The 14627-nt window shown below is 38.9% G+C and overlaps 1 protein-coding gene across 1 annotated transcript in view; it reads right to left on the reverse strand.

Annotated features, from left to right (window-relative positions):
* The window catches only part of FBXL17 (F-box and leucine rich repeat protein 17), a 469926-nt gene that overhangs the window by 187450 nt on the left and 267849 nt on the right, over positions 1 to 14627 (reverse strand). Inside the window, exon 7 of the mRNA XM_075181505.1 lies at positions 3593 to 3669. Within this exon, the coding sequence (XP_075037606.1) occupies positions 3593 to 3669 (77 nt within the window). The remainder of the gene's footprint in view (positions 1 to 3592; positions 3670 to 14627) is intronic.

The raw sequence follows: 14627 nt of genomic DNA on the forward strand, positions 1-14627 counted from the left end.
TGTAAAAATTTTATATACAATGTGAGGTGGATCTCTTTGGGCTCAATTATTGGATACCAAATGCCATTTTTGAGTGCGCTGGGAAGCTACTATCATGATTAATGATAAGATACATAGAATCTGTCATCTAATCCTGACAACACTAATCAGCATCGTATACCTTCAATACCAGCTAAAGAAACCGCTGCTGTCCCCTGGTGGAGTAAAGGATTCAATACCTGGTGCACCATTAAAGGCACATTGATCCTGGGTTTTAAGTTTCCCTTTGAATATTTTTTACCGTAAATATTAAGAGGTTAATTCATAGTATATGTATTTTGCAACCCTTTAATTGCAATCCTTATATTGTACAGAAATACTTTCCTTACCAGCCATATTGAACAGGGATACCCTCTACTTCCAGGAATACACAGGACACAAAACAACCCTAGTAATCCCCAAACTGCAGCCCATATGTGCACTCCCCCATTTGCAGACACTTCCCTATCCTATGGTTGACCCTATGAAGTGCCATGAATGATCCCAAAATCTGTGGGCAGTGGGAGGAAGCAGCACTCTTTAAGCTGTTATATATATCACTGAAAGGACTTAGTACCTGAAATCAGTAAGGCCAGGATGAGGGTCCTTACTGTGCTCCCGGGGATCCCTCTAGGAACAGATCTACCAGGGGGAAACACTCCCAAAACAGAGGCTGCCCCAAGCAATATAGGAAGCCTGACAAAGGGTAGACGAAAACATCTCCCTAAGCTTGTTTCTAGATAAACGAAAACTGAAATGCCAGTGACAGTCAGGAAGAAAAGCTACAGAGATAACAACTGCTCAACCAAGTAGGGGCAATTATTTGATAACACAGTAAAAACCGACTTTGCGTGAAAATATTACCTGCAAAAAAATACGTGCAGGATTTTACGCTGACACGACACACTTCTGAGAAATAACCTCTTTTTCTGTGCATGTTTGTACAAACATTGAGAACTAAAATATAGCATCATAAAGATGATGATAGATATATCACATTCAGAGGAAATAAATATATAGATGCTGGAAGAAAAATAAATGTCAGTAAGTAAGAATTTTAACATCATAAATGCCTGCTTACTTTTACCAGTATCATGGGGATAATTACACATCAGATTCAGACATGACACATAGCAAATGCAGATTTGTCTGTATGTCAGCACGACAACTATGTGACCCTTTCATAGAGGTATGACAGCCCTCCCTTCTCCCTGTCCCCCAAACATATTTCAGCTTAGAATGTTTTCCTTGTTAATCAGCGCTGCAGCCTACGGACGCACTAAACTCTGGAAGTAGAAGAGAAAATTGGAAAGACAGATTCACAAGTCCATCCATGAGTTCTGTCCCTTCTTACAGCGATACATCTTGCCATCAGAGTAATTCATTTGACACACTCTCTCTGCAGCTGGCTCTTACCAGTCTTTAGTAAAAGATGGGTTTCTTCCTTGCAGTTAACAACTTATCATCTGCTGCCTATTTCAATTCTGCCATTCTATCCAGTTATTTTTCCCTGCCTAATGCAATTATTCTATACGAAAGAAAATAAAATAAAACTGCAAGACGACAAAAAAAAAAGCCAACGGATTAATCCAGGTTACTGATAGATCATGAAAAGACTGAACATATTGAAATGTATTTTTTTCCCAGTCTTGGTGGACTGAGATGGCCTGAAGGCAGTGTTTTGTGGTGTGTTTCATCTCTCCACGCTATCATGATTTCAACAAAGAGTTTAACAGAAGCATGGTGCCAGGGATTCTTTTGCTACCCCCTGTATTTAAAATGTATGCAATCAAAATGTTGTATCGTCTTCCTTGAATAACAACTGTACCTTTCTACAAACATTACATGGTTTTAAGTATACCCATTGCTTATACACAGCGAAGATAGGCATTATTTATAGCAGTGCAGCCATGAGAGAACGACATCAGTAATGCATGAGATAATGTCACAGCGTACTAATGACAGGCCCATTTTTTTTATTTATTTTTAATATAGGATTGTCTGTCTTCATTTTGTATCAGTATTGGGTATACTTTATGTTGAACTTTACCTTACAAAAAGGCAATATAAAAGTATGCATTTACACTAACAGGATAGAATAATAATAAAAAAAAATAAAAAAAATACACAATACATCTTGTAAAATAATTAGACTATTTATTGTGGGTACAGCTTGTGATGGATACCCCCTAAAGATCTGGTGACTTGTATTACAGAGATCTTCGTATAGATATTTACAGTGTACAGTTTGCACTGTGTTTTAAGGTGGACTTTCATTGTGATGTAGCATAGTAAGTGAATGGCTCTAGCCACAGGGGAGAAGCATGACATGTCCACAACAGTCCGACTGTTGGTTGTGCCTTTCAGCTAGCTTACCGCAGGAGGTCTTACAATGATTGGGTGTGTAACAAGTTACAAAGCCCACAGAAACAATTGAGACGGTTTCTTAAAACCCAAATATGGGCAACCAGGTGTACATTGAGACTAGGACTACAGTTTTACATAATTGTCAAGGGGTACTGCATCACACTAATGGAGCTGGCAGACCCAAGAGGGCGGGCACCTCTGTTTACATACGACATTTATTACATGTGTGCAGAAGGCCCCTGTCCCACTCACTAGTTCCCAGCCCTGATTGGCTGGCTCCATGTAATTTTCTCTGATTGGCCACCATTATGACTAGACAAACAATCAGCACCCTTTAGTTGTATGGTAGGTGTGGCAGGAAGCTTGCCTGAGCTCTATGTATTTATGTATGTATGTATGTATGTATGTGCATATCTGAACAAGATATGCACATATATACAGTATTGTAGGTCTGATGAGCAGAAGGGGGGAAACTCAGGTTTGGTGCTGGACTACCGAGAACTCTTGTGAACAGAAAGATCTACTAGAAACCCTGGAACACCTCAACACCTTTTGTGCAATGAGCTATTGTTTGCCAGCCTTGCTCTAACATCCAGGATCTCATCACAGGGTGTCCTCTGACGGAAAAGGTGCGAGAGGTGAGTCAGAGACACAAAACAAGTCCATATAACAAAATGTGGAAAAAAAGATGGAAAAACGTAATAACATGCTAAAAAACACGTGTGAACAACCCTATACATTTTTTATCAACCGTCAGACTGTGTTGTAACTGTAATTTAGTAACGGCTGCAGTGAAAAACTAACGTAGAAAATAAAGTATTTATTTGTATCTTCACAATATATCTTCATTAATAGTACCCACAGTGTGAAAAGACAAATCACATTGAGCTGTTAATGTACACAAATAAATGTGGACTATCTGCCCAATAAATTCCCAATGAGGAGAAGTGTAATTACTTGTAAGCACTATCAGTATTGCATGTATTGTGTACAGGTCAACAATTACTAAGCAAGTTAATTTCCTAATTGCTTGCGCCGTGTCAGCTTGTAGAATTTATGTGCACATGGACTGAGCGATACAGAGTAAATTCTGCTTTTATTGCCTACTACACATATTTCACACTAAGTTGAACATGTTCTTAAAACAGCTCATAAATAAATGTGGCTAAGTGGATGCAGCTGCAGTTTAGTGTATAGAAATAAATACCGTGATCTGTGATCTTGCAAGTTACTAAGTACAGTTCTTTCAGGCTTCGGCCTTCCTTTGCGATGACTTCTACACATCTGTACAGAAGACATTAGAGAGAAAGAGATTGTTATGGCTGAGTTTGCATTGAGAAACTTCTTTCATTATTACGCATTGATTTTGTGACTGGATATGTACACAGTAAGTGAAATGCAGGAAAAATACAAATGAAGCAAATCATTACATTAGCCAGTAGTGGAAAGTACATGTAGCATAAGTCAGGGCAATGTGTTATGCTACTAAACACTTATTACACGACTAACGTCCTACATGTTTATTTATAATAAAGCAAAGTCTGATTGGGGGTGGGGGTGACTCGGACAGACTGAGGAGCAGCTGCTGACCTTCATCCTGTAAGGAATCCCGGTGACACATATTTAACCTCTTACTACTCAATTTGCTGATGAAATGAGTGGTATTACTGGCAGTGTTGAAGAGCAGCTTTCACGGTACCCTTTTTGGTTTCCCCCAGGGATTCCCAGGAACGACTATGCACTAATGTGCCACTTATTTGTGACTTCACTATTGGTCCTCTTCCAGACACTGTAATGTGGTGATCAATTCACACCTATACTTTTCTAAGAACTTTTATTTTCAAAAGAAACACAAAAAATTGTTATTTTACATTGGTACGGGAATGATATAAACTAACCATATTGTGCACAAGAACAACATATTAAGGGTTTACACACTACAAGAGAAACTATACCTGTGCCCCTAAAGCTACAGCCATGGTGCTAAATGCTCTCGCCTTATTGTTGGCTTGACAGCTATCCAGCCCAGGTGTCAACCCGCCTTTAATGTACTGGGTGCAGAACCCCATAGGCTGGCACTCAGTCTATTGGTCCCTGTTGCCGATTGATTGTGCTTTTCTTCTCAGTAATGCCAAACCAGCAGAAAACCATAATCTCCACCCAGTACTGTGCTGAACAATGCCTTCCCCAGTCTCAGATTGTTATACTATTCCAGTTCCCATCCTGGAGCCCTCTGAGTATAGGTGGCAATTAGCCACGAGGATAGAAGGTCACTGTTCCTGCTCATCTCACTGGGCTGGCATAGGAGGAACATTTCCTCTACCTTAACCCCTTGATATACTTCTGAGTTTGTTAGCATGATCCCATAACAATGAGGTCAACACTTGGGAACAAACAGCTCATGCTGATCTGATCATGGTAAGGGCCTGGATACCTCCCTCAGTTAATACCTTCATGGTAGACCTTTGATCTATTCTTGGTACCAGATGTTCGCACCATGGCCTACATGAGCCAGTGGTAGCTGAGGGAAAAATATCAATACCCACAGCTTCATTTGGATGCATGAGCAGCAGCTATGCACAATTGTCAAGTTTATTGTACTGGACTTAGTGTGAACAACGCTCCCAAGTGTTGCTCTGTGTCTGGAAGCATGGTCATTTGTTTTAGGTTTTGAAAATCGGACAATGTTGTTTCGATATGTAGTGTAGTGTGTGGTGTGATAATTTATATTATTTATAGAGGAAACTGGAGATACAATATTTGCCTTATTAGTGTTAGGGGTATACAATACTAACAATTTTAAGCTGTACCTTTGAACCAATGCCAATTAATTATCAGTCCATGTGAAATATTGGTTAATTATATGGACAATCTATTATCCTGGAACTATGTGAACAGTACGTTTAAGAGAGCTTTGGTTCTATCTACTATTAAAAGGTCAAACATCAACATTGCTTACTTTAGCGAAATCGATTTAATGACAGCAAAGTATTGGAAATACACCACCGTTGGTGGGAAAGGGGGGTTGGTCATGTCCTTTAACACACTTGCAATATTTTAGAGGAGTCTTGATATTTGTCACCAAAAAAGTTTGATTACAAATACATCGCCTTGATAGGCTTTCTGGGTAAATATAATTTACTGCACTGTTTCAATGGAAAATATCCTATGTTACATCATCCCTTTACAATAGAATATCATTCATACAAAGAGCCATTCTCTTGGTGCAGCCCCTAAACACTCCGTTTATATGGTTAGAATTTAACACTCCTTGGGATAAGACGTAGCCTCCCTAATGCCAGGATGCAACCCAGTTTCACTTCATTTTCCTTGGTAGCCCTTTTGGTCTTCTTCTTTGGCTTGTTGAAAGTGTGGTGTCATTTGTATACTAAATTCATTCCCTCTAACAGGTCCCCATCTCAGATTGATAGGGCACTAATTAAGCTGTGTTTGCAAATTTTTATTGGGTTGAATACCCATCTATCTAAGACTATGCCATGAGTTTAGTTCAGTTATGCAGGTGTTCTCCATCCCTGTATTTAAGTTGAACCCATTTTGGTCAACATTGTTCACTGAGGTGGTTGCATAGAAAGAGGTAGAACCCCCTTTATTTTCAAATGAATGATGGTTCTGCTGTTAAATGATAGGTATGAAAAGTCTTCAAGGCAAATGAGCAGTATAATTTGTACATGGTCTGTGTAATATTATCAGTCAACATATGGTGAGGATAAAACCTCTAATTTGTCTGTGTCCCTTCATATTTTATCTAGTGGGCAGGCTGAAATAAAAAAGGTAAGGAGGGCCAGACAGCCTCCCTATTGGTTCTATAAAACTGTGCGAAGGTTATGTAATCAAAACGGTTTAGCCTGTCCAATGGGTGTTTCATATCTGGCAGTAGGACTCCATCTATGCAGGAAAGCCATAAGTGTGTTATTTTCAAAACCAGGTAAGAATGCAACCCTTATTGCTCTAGTCTATTGTTGCAGACCGATAAAATATTGACCAAATTACTATCTTGGCATCCTAATGGAATAATACTATCCCTTATTAGCCCAAATCAAAGTGGTTTTATACTAGGCAAATTAATGTACATTAAGAATCAGGTCTATACCACTCTTAAATCCCTACATGATCTGACCAGCACCAGGACAGTCGTGTCTACAATACGGTATGCTATAGTGGTAGAGACACCATGTTGTGCAATGACCTGAATATTTCATTTTTTTTTTTTTATTACTGCTTATTATTTAAGGATGTGATGACTGTTTTCGCACCAGAGGACTACACGTTCTAATTGAGTTTTGTAGTTGCTTTGGTCAGAAAATAATATGGACAAAATTCCACATCCTAGCGATTTACACTTTCACCCCGTCAGTTACTATGATTAATGGGCTATTGTTTTAGTCCCAGATCACATACTCTAGGTTTAAGGTATTCAACACCCTTAAAGTTCTACTGTCTAAACATTACCTCTGTGTATCCAACTTGCTGTCAAATCAAGAGTCTGACTTGTTTTTCTCTGTCTTAGGCAGAAGAAATTTTCTCAAGTTGATAGTGAAACCAAAGAACTTATATATACACACACTTCAGTTGTCCTAAATATCTTTTCGTCATTTGATATTTAGGAAACCTCATAGTATTTTCCCCCATTCATGTGGAGGAGCAGGAAACATAGGGGCCCTCATAGTATTGTAGATTTTCCTATGCCGCACAGTTTACAATGAATAAACATGTGGAGTCATATTTTCAGAATTTTACACAATCATTCTACTGTCTAACGTGTCTCATGTGGTGGAATCCAGTGGGATATACTGGGAGGCAAATATGGAGGCATTAGATAAAGAAGACTGGGTAGCAGAGTTGGAGATACCCAAGTCTGTGTCCTTAAATTACCTGGAGCCTATAACCCAATTTCATATACTTCCTAGATCACATTTTATTTCATGTCCAAGGTAGTTAATGTTAACAGCATGTTTGATGGTTCATACTCTAAAATGTGGGCACACCCCGGGTGACTTATCTGGATGTGCAGAGTAATACAGGGCCTACATGATATAATGGGGGTCTAATGTGGATGCTAAAAAATGAGATAAATCTTGTGCCCCTCCCTTTTCAGATCATATGACTTAGCTTAGATTGTGATGTGGGCAGAAGTTCCTGTGACACTGATGTCATGTGATGATTCACTGCCAATATACTGCAAGCTGGCAGCATGAAAAAAAAAAATAGCAACGTGCTTCGCAGGAACAGAGAGAGCTCCTCCCACATAGGCAATTCCTTCTCACTATAATCATGAATATTCATAGCTGCAACTAACTTAATGTAGGCATATAAAAAAAGTGCAGACAGAATAAACTATAGAACTGTGTCACACGGTACATGTAAACATATGTTTGGTTACATGTTGACCAAATATCCGCTTAAGGTGCAATTGTGTGTAGGTGACAGATCATCATCATCATTTATTTATATAGCGCCACTAATTCCGCAGTGCTGTACACACAACTCACTCACTCACATCAGTCCCTGCCCCATTGGGGCTTACAGTCTAAATTCCCTAACACACATACACATGCAGACAGACACACAGACTATGGTCAATTTGTTAGCAGCCAATTAACCTACTAGTATGTTTTTGGAGTGGGGAAGGGAAAACCGGAGCACCCGGAGGAAACCCACGCAAACACGGGGAGAACATACAAACTCCATACAGATAAGGCCATGGTCGAGAATTGAACTCATAACCCCAGTGCTGTATGGCAGAAGTGCTAGCCACTTAGCCACCGTGCTGCCCAGATGCTTTAAGATACAGTAATGCTACATAAAACCACAACCGAAAAACCAGAAAGACTCATGCTACAAAGTGCATCAGTTCTTCAGAAAATAGCCAAAATATATTGAAATAATCTCTCACATAATTCTAGCTTTCACAATGCAGCCTGAGTAGAAAGCACAGTATTCATAATCATTGAACCAACTACCAAAGATAACCATACTAAACGGACTGTATGCCCTGCTGCCTGCAAGACAAGTGTACTGGAAAGAGAGATTCATGTTCTCAATACCCTTCCCACTAAATAAGTTTTATGAGACTGCTCTCATTTCCTGAGGTGGTTGTTGTCCTGATTCTGATGTTCAGAGAACGCTCCAAATCCTCCTGTGACTAATATTCCTTCCCTGTTTAGATTAAAGGTTCCTTAGGGAAGGACGTTCTCTACTTATACTATGCCGTCCGACATTCTAGACAGCTGTGCAGCCATTCAGAGCCCCCAAACCCAGTCCCTGCTGTCTGCAAAACAGGATATAGTCTTACCTAATGTGCCAATGGAGGGCAAGCAGGTTAATGATTAGATCTGTTAATTTTACCTAGTAAAAGGACATGACGGACTGGGTGTTAGAATAAATAGACTTGGTACTAAGAAAGCAAGAAATAGAAATAAACCGGTTATTCAAAGCTCTGAAACTCATTGCTCTATTCTTAGAAAATATACCATTAAAAATGACATATTGAGAGACGTAAAATGACATTTGGATAATTTCATCTAGAGTAACTAACCAATAAAATGTACCACACCCACAAAAAAGGACACAGCTGAAAGGTAACGATGGAGCATGCTTAGTTGGGGAAGTGGCACAATCCAGGACACTGTAGAGAATGTGCTAGATAACAATGCACACACACACACCCAACTCCAGTGTATTATGATGGCAGTGTGGCCTGGTTATAGGTAAACGGCATTATCAACACGCCATGTAAAAGGTGCCAGATCATGCTATTTATCGTAATAAAACACACTCCATCTGTATGTTACTGTAATGTACATATGCAGGGCCGTAACTAGGGCTGTGCGATCGCCCAGGATGCAACGCTTAAGGGGGGGGCGCAGTTTAGGAATATTTTTAGGTTAATTTGGTTAAAATTGAATGCTAGGGGGGCGAAATTTGTCTTTCTCGCGCCAGGCGCTAGAATTCTCAGTTACGGCTCTGTACATATGTAACGTTTCTTTAGTACAACTCGTTAAATCTTATCCTAATATTAATCCCTAATTTTTCGAGTATATTAAGGAAAAAAATGAACACATTGGTGCTCACTTAATAACATGGTGCAAGTAGCAAAGATGTACTGTGACCAACAGCATCCAGATATCTCTTTAGTAATCTAATGTAGTCAGATCAATGAGAATTACTATCTGATTCCTTAGTATAGCTTACAGCACATCACTGCACCATATTATTAAATAAGCCCCTATGTGTCACCAGGATTAAATATCACTGTCACAGATCACTGAAAATGGGGAAAATAAGATTATCTGTGCATTATACACCACGTGAGCTGTGTGCGCTTTACACATATGTAAAAATGTGTGTTATAGCTACCAGTTGCCACCCGCCTCTGTAAATGAAAATTAATCTGCTATAAAGTTATCTTTTTTTTAATATGCAGAAAACGTTCATGACAACCATTCAATTTTAGTCTTTCAGTCATGATTGACAGGATCTATTGCATTTTCCTATGGGTAAGTTGTCTTAAAGCATGTTTAAGCCTTATACCTACCGGCGTTAATTACTGCTACTTTTACTGCGATTATTTGTGTTTTTAATCAGAACATATGTAAATGAGTTTGACAATAGGAACCATTGTTTCTAGTGTTACCATACTCCCTACTGCTGCTACCAGTATTTTCTAGTTACAGTACAATTCACATTCTTGAGCCGCATTGTGGAAGCCTCCCGAGAGTTCCAAGTACTCTTTATTACTAGCACTTCTAACAAAGTTTTTCCATTTGACATGCATTCATTATAAATGCTACTGCAAGGACAGTGGGTCCCGGGCCTTAGGCATTCTGCAGCCAAGTGTCAAGGTGAAGCTGTGATCATCATCATGTATAAATAGATGATGATGATGATCAGCAAAAAGTAGTTAATACCGCTTTCATACTGCCGCCCCGGCAATATCCCGGGTTTTTAAAGCCGGGTTTTTGCCGGGGCTCGGAGCGTCCCAGCTCAGAAACACCATTCATACTGCACCTCGGACCCGGGAATTTCCCGGGTTGACCCCATTCATACTGTACAAGTCTGTGCCCTGGCAATTTGTGGGAGTCATCACCAGAGCAGTTTTCATTGGCTGAAAAATGGTGATGTCATTGAAAGGTGACTGGTTTTTTGACGCATAAAGATGATGCAAAAGTGGGTGGTGATTGTTTACCACATTACTTTTCATCATGGCCGTCATTCTCCAACAAACTCCGATTCTGCTTCAGCTTGATCTGCACTCCACCATTTCTCCTAAACTCCTTCTCAAATCTTCCACGGGCTCCCACCGATGACATCATCCTCCAGAGATAGGCAGACAGCCAATCAGCTTGTTTTCTGTGCAACCCAGGTTGAAAAACCCGGGTTGCACCATTCATAGTGCAGGCAATCCGGGTCCGACCCGGGAATTACCCCTCGATAAATCCCGGGTTGAAGACCCGGGTTTTTAGACCCGGGATTTTTGACTTGTACCATTCATACTGCACCAAGACCTGGGTCGTTTGAACTCGCCCTGGCAAAAACCCGGGATTTTGGTGCAGTATGAATGGGGTATTAGTTACTTATGCGGATTTGATTTTTATGCAACATTTTGTTTAGTTATTACTTTGATACTCAGGTATCTGCTCTTCTTTATCCTTAAGGGCTAGTACCTACAGGTGTTATTATGAAACGTTGAAAACATTTTTAAAGCATATTGAACAATGAAAAACAACATATAGATTTCATCTTGCCTGCAGCGTTTACAAAAATGTTAAATGCATATTAAAAATACTATGGAGACGGTTGTTTAGTGCTTCCACGCGTTTGTTAGGATGTGCTTGACCTGCATTTGACCACACAGAACACGGCAGGATATCTTTAGGATCGTTCTTTAGCACAATATAAACACATTTCAAAAACAATTTTCAAGTGTTTTGAAAAACTGGAAGGTTTTGTCTATGCTTTTAGCTAGCATTGCTTGAATCCACTTTTTATAGGAACTGTTAATAAGGTTCCTAACACTAAAAGATGCTCAATCCCTAGATCAATATCTAAATATACCCATAACCTTAAAGTGAAGCCAAGCATGTTAGTAGCTCTGAATAACATGTACTAGACCAAAGGTAAAGAAAGTGTGTTTTGCCTTGTATTGCTACCATATGAAACATGGCACACTTTATTTGCAGATATAGCTGCAATATAGTCCTTGTAGCATGCTGAGGGCTCAGATGTCAATGTCACCATGTCTGCCCAGGGTACATGATAGTGCTAAAGTAATCCCTAGATACAGCCTGGAGAAAATTAAACACAAAACATACCGAGGACAATACACTTAGACCTCTCCACCCCACCGCTGGGTTTTGCATCCACTGCACTTATTCATTCTTATTTTACAACAAAACAATGACATCACCATTAATATTTTTGAGCAATAAAAAGGGTGAAAACAATTAAGCACAAAAAAAACCTGTGAAAACAACAATTGTACCAATCACACAATAAAGATCTTTTAGGTCCGATATTGCATTAGTGTGTATGCTCCTACGGTCATGTCTTGATGTACCAAAGCACATTATATCGTTTTATTTGATTCTGTAACTGGACTAATATTATAAACGATAGAATGATGTTGGGATAATTCTGCAGTGTGTATGCACTCACCAGTGTAGGCAGATCTCCATAGTGTTTAGTCACAATCGTTTCAGAAGATTATTATGACCAATGAAAAGCACAGATCTGAAGATAAATTGTGTAAGTGTACATGCATGAATCGGCATGATGATCGGGACTTTTAATCATTGGTAAATATACCACATCGGGAGAAATTTTGTGTAGTGTGTACCTATCTTAAGAAACAAGCAGAAGGTTAAAACTATGGTAATCATATATATTATAATTTTTTGTTCCTCCACTTGTAATGTTCACCATATTTTAGATATGACCAGAGTGATCATAAAGTACAAAATAAAGTAAAATTTTTTCGAAATGAGGGCGGAGGGGGGTTTGCAAAAAAAAAAAAAAAAAGTTAAAAACATGAGCTATATTTAAACATCAGTTTTTCCATAGCAGTAGACTTTCTCAAAGTTAATTTTTTAAACCTAATTTAACTGTAACACTCGTCCTGCTGCTGTCAAATTACCAAAACCTTTTCATAACACTCTGTAAAACAGCTTGATTGATTGATACATTTTCCTCCTGGTATCGTTTCTCTCTGCCATCAGAATGAAATGTTATAGACGTCAAAAAGAAGCCAAGGAAAGAGGAGGCTTTTGAAGGACGAGACCTTAGGTTCTCAGCTCTACTTTCTCGCTACCAGACATCACATTTACATACTTTTAAGTGACTCCTGCTCATAGCAAAGTTCACTAACAGCATGAATTTAGAATTCGTGTGTTGTCCTAGTGGAACATCAATGTGCCCAGGTTGTGACTAACACTGAAGGTGCCACTTCAAAGGGTCTTCCCATAGCTTTGAGGACTGGCAACGTGGTAATGGTAATGTGCTATGTGGGGCAGCTCTTTATGCAGAATTGCAGGTTTGAAGAAATAGATACGATGAGTCGGGGAGTGAGATTGTGCGACCTTTATTTTCAAACAAAAAGGTTACTACAAAATACTTAAAATTTACATGAATAGTTATGAAATGAACTCCAACAAAAATAGAGCAGAAATAAAATCTGAGACAATTATAAAAGGCATAAATTTAAACCTATATATTATATACCGTAATATATAAGATGAACCGGAGCTTTAAAATATATACTCAATAAAGGTAGGCTTTTACTTGAATGTTTCCTGTGTTATTGTGTTTTGTTACTTTTTTGATGGTTTATGTGCAGTTCTGACTGATTTATTGGATCTACATTATGCACTGTACTCTGTGGTAACTGCTATGTTTGTTACATATTCTTTTACTAAAAACTTAATAAAAACCTATTGAGTAATAAAGGTAGGCTTTTTTTATAACGGCATATGGGCAAAAAGGCATATTTATAACATACGCACAGCCAACCCCCACAAAAACCTGGAACGACAAACTGCTTTATAGTACTGTACACATTTATTACAGAAATGCTCTAAATAAAAGGGCAGATATGAAAAATCAGTGTGTTGTGTAGGCTGTTCTACGGCAACATTCAGTTTTATGCTGCAATGATGCCAACAAAACAAACCTAAACTCAACTGGTAGCTCTAAACTCCTGAGAGAGTAAATAGCACAAATGTGTTGCAATCAAATACAATCAGATATTAGAGTTACTATTTAAAGACTAATACATGTTGATTTGCTGACTGTTTGCTGTAGATATAAGCATACTTCTCCAAGTATGTAAAACAATCAACATAAAGTAGCACAGAGTAGAAGAAATTCTCTAGCTTGCCCACCAAATATAATTTCAACTAGAGATAAGTCGCACCAAAATGTTGGACGAGTTGATGTTCACAGCAGACCAGGCCTGTTCTGGTGACACAATCTTAGTGTTCAACTTTTGTTTCACAATTCCACTGAATAGTCAAAATGGAGCAGGAGTATTAAATGCAGGAGCTAAAATTCATACAATTTATCATCATCATCATTTATTTATATAGCGCCAACATATTCCGCAGCGCTTTACAATTGGGGACAAACATAATAAACAAACTGGGTAAAACAGACAAAGAGGTGAGAAGGCCCTGTTACCAAGCTTACAATCTATGGGACAATGGGAGATTGACACATGAGGTTAAGTCTACATTTTGCATTTTGGCACAGCCAGACTGCAAAGGTAAAAGTGACTCATAAGCTAAATGATCCCATCACACAACAATGTTGGTCAGGGGGTAGTTGCCTTGTGTGAAAATTGTGTAACAGGCGGTAACAGGCTAAAGGTAGTGAGGTTAAGAGGGTGGCTGAGGAATATTATAAGCTTGTCTGAAGAGGTGGGTTTTCAGAGAACTGTAGACCAGAGGAGAGTCTTACTGTGCGATGGAGAGAATTCCATAGAGTAGGTGCAGCCTGAAAAAAGTCCTGTAACCGGGAATGGGAATTTATCTTTTAATTATTTCTTTGTACCAGAAGAATCATAATTTTTGCACACTAGACAGCAGTGCACAATACGTTAACAGAACATAGTGATAGTTGCTCTGCACTACGCTGCTGTATTTAGTAATTGGCTTTCAAAAACAAAGAGGTGTCTGTGGTTAGTAGTACTTACAAGTAGCTGGTCAGACTCATCATCTCTGTCTAAGTGT

Source organism: Mixophyes fleayi, chromosome 1, assembly GCF_038048845.1.
Source record: "Mixophyes fleayi isolate aMixFle1 chromosome 1, aMixFle1.hap1, whole genome shotgun sequence".
NCBI classification, from domain to species: domain Eukaryota; kingdom Metazoa; phylum Chordata; class Amphibia; order Anura; family Limnodynastidae; genus Mixophyes; species Mixophyes fleayi.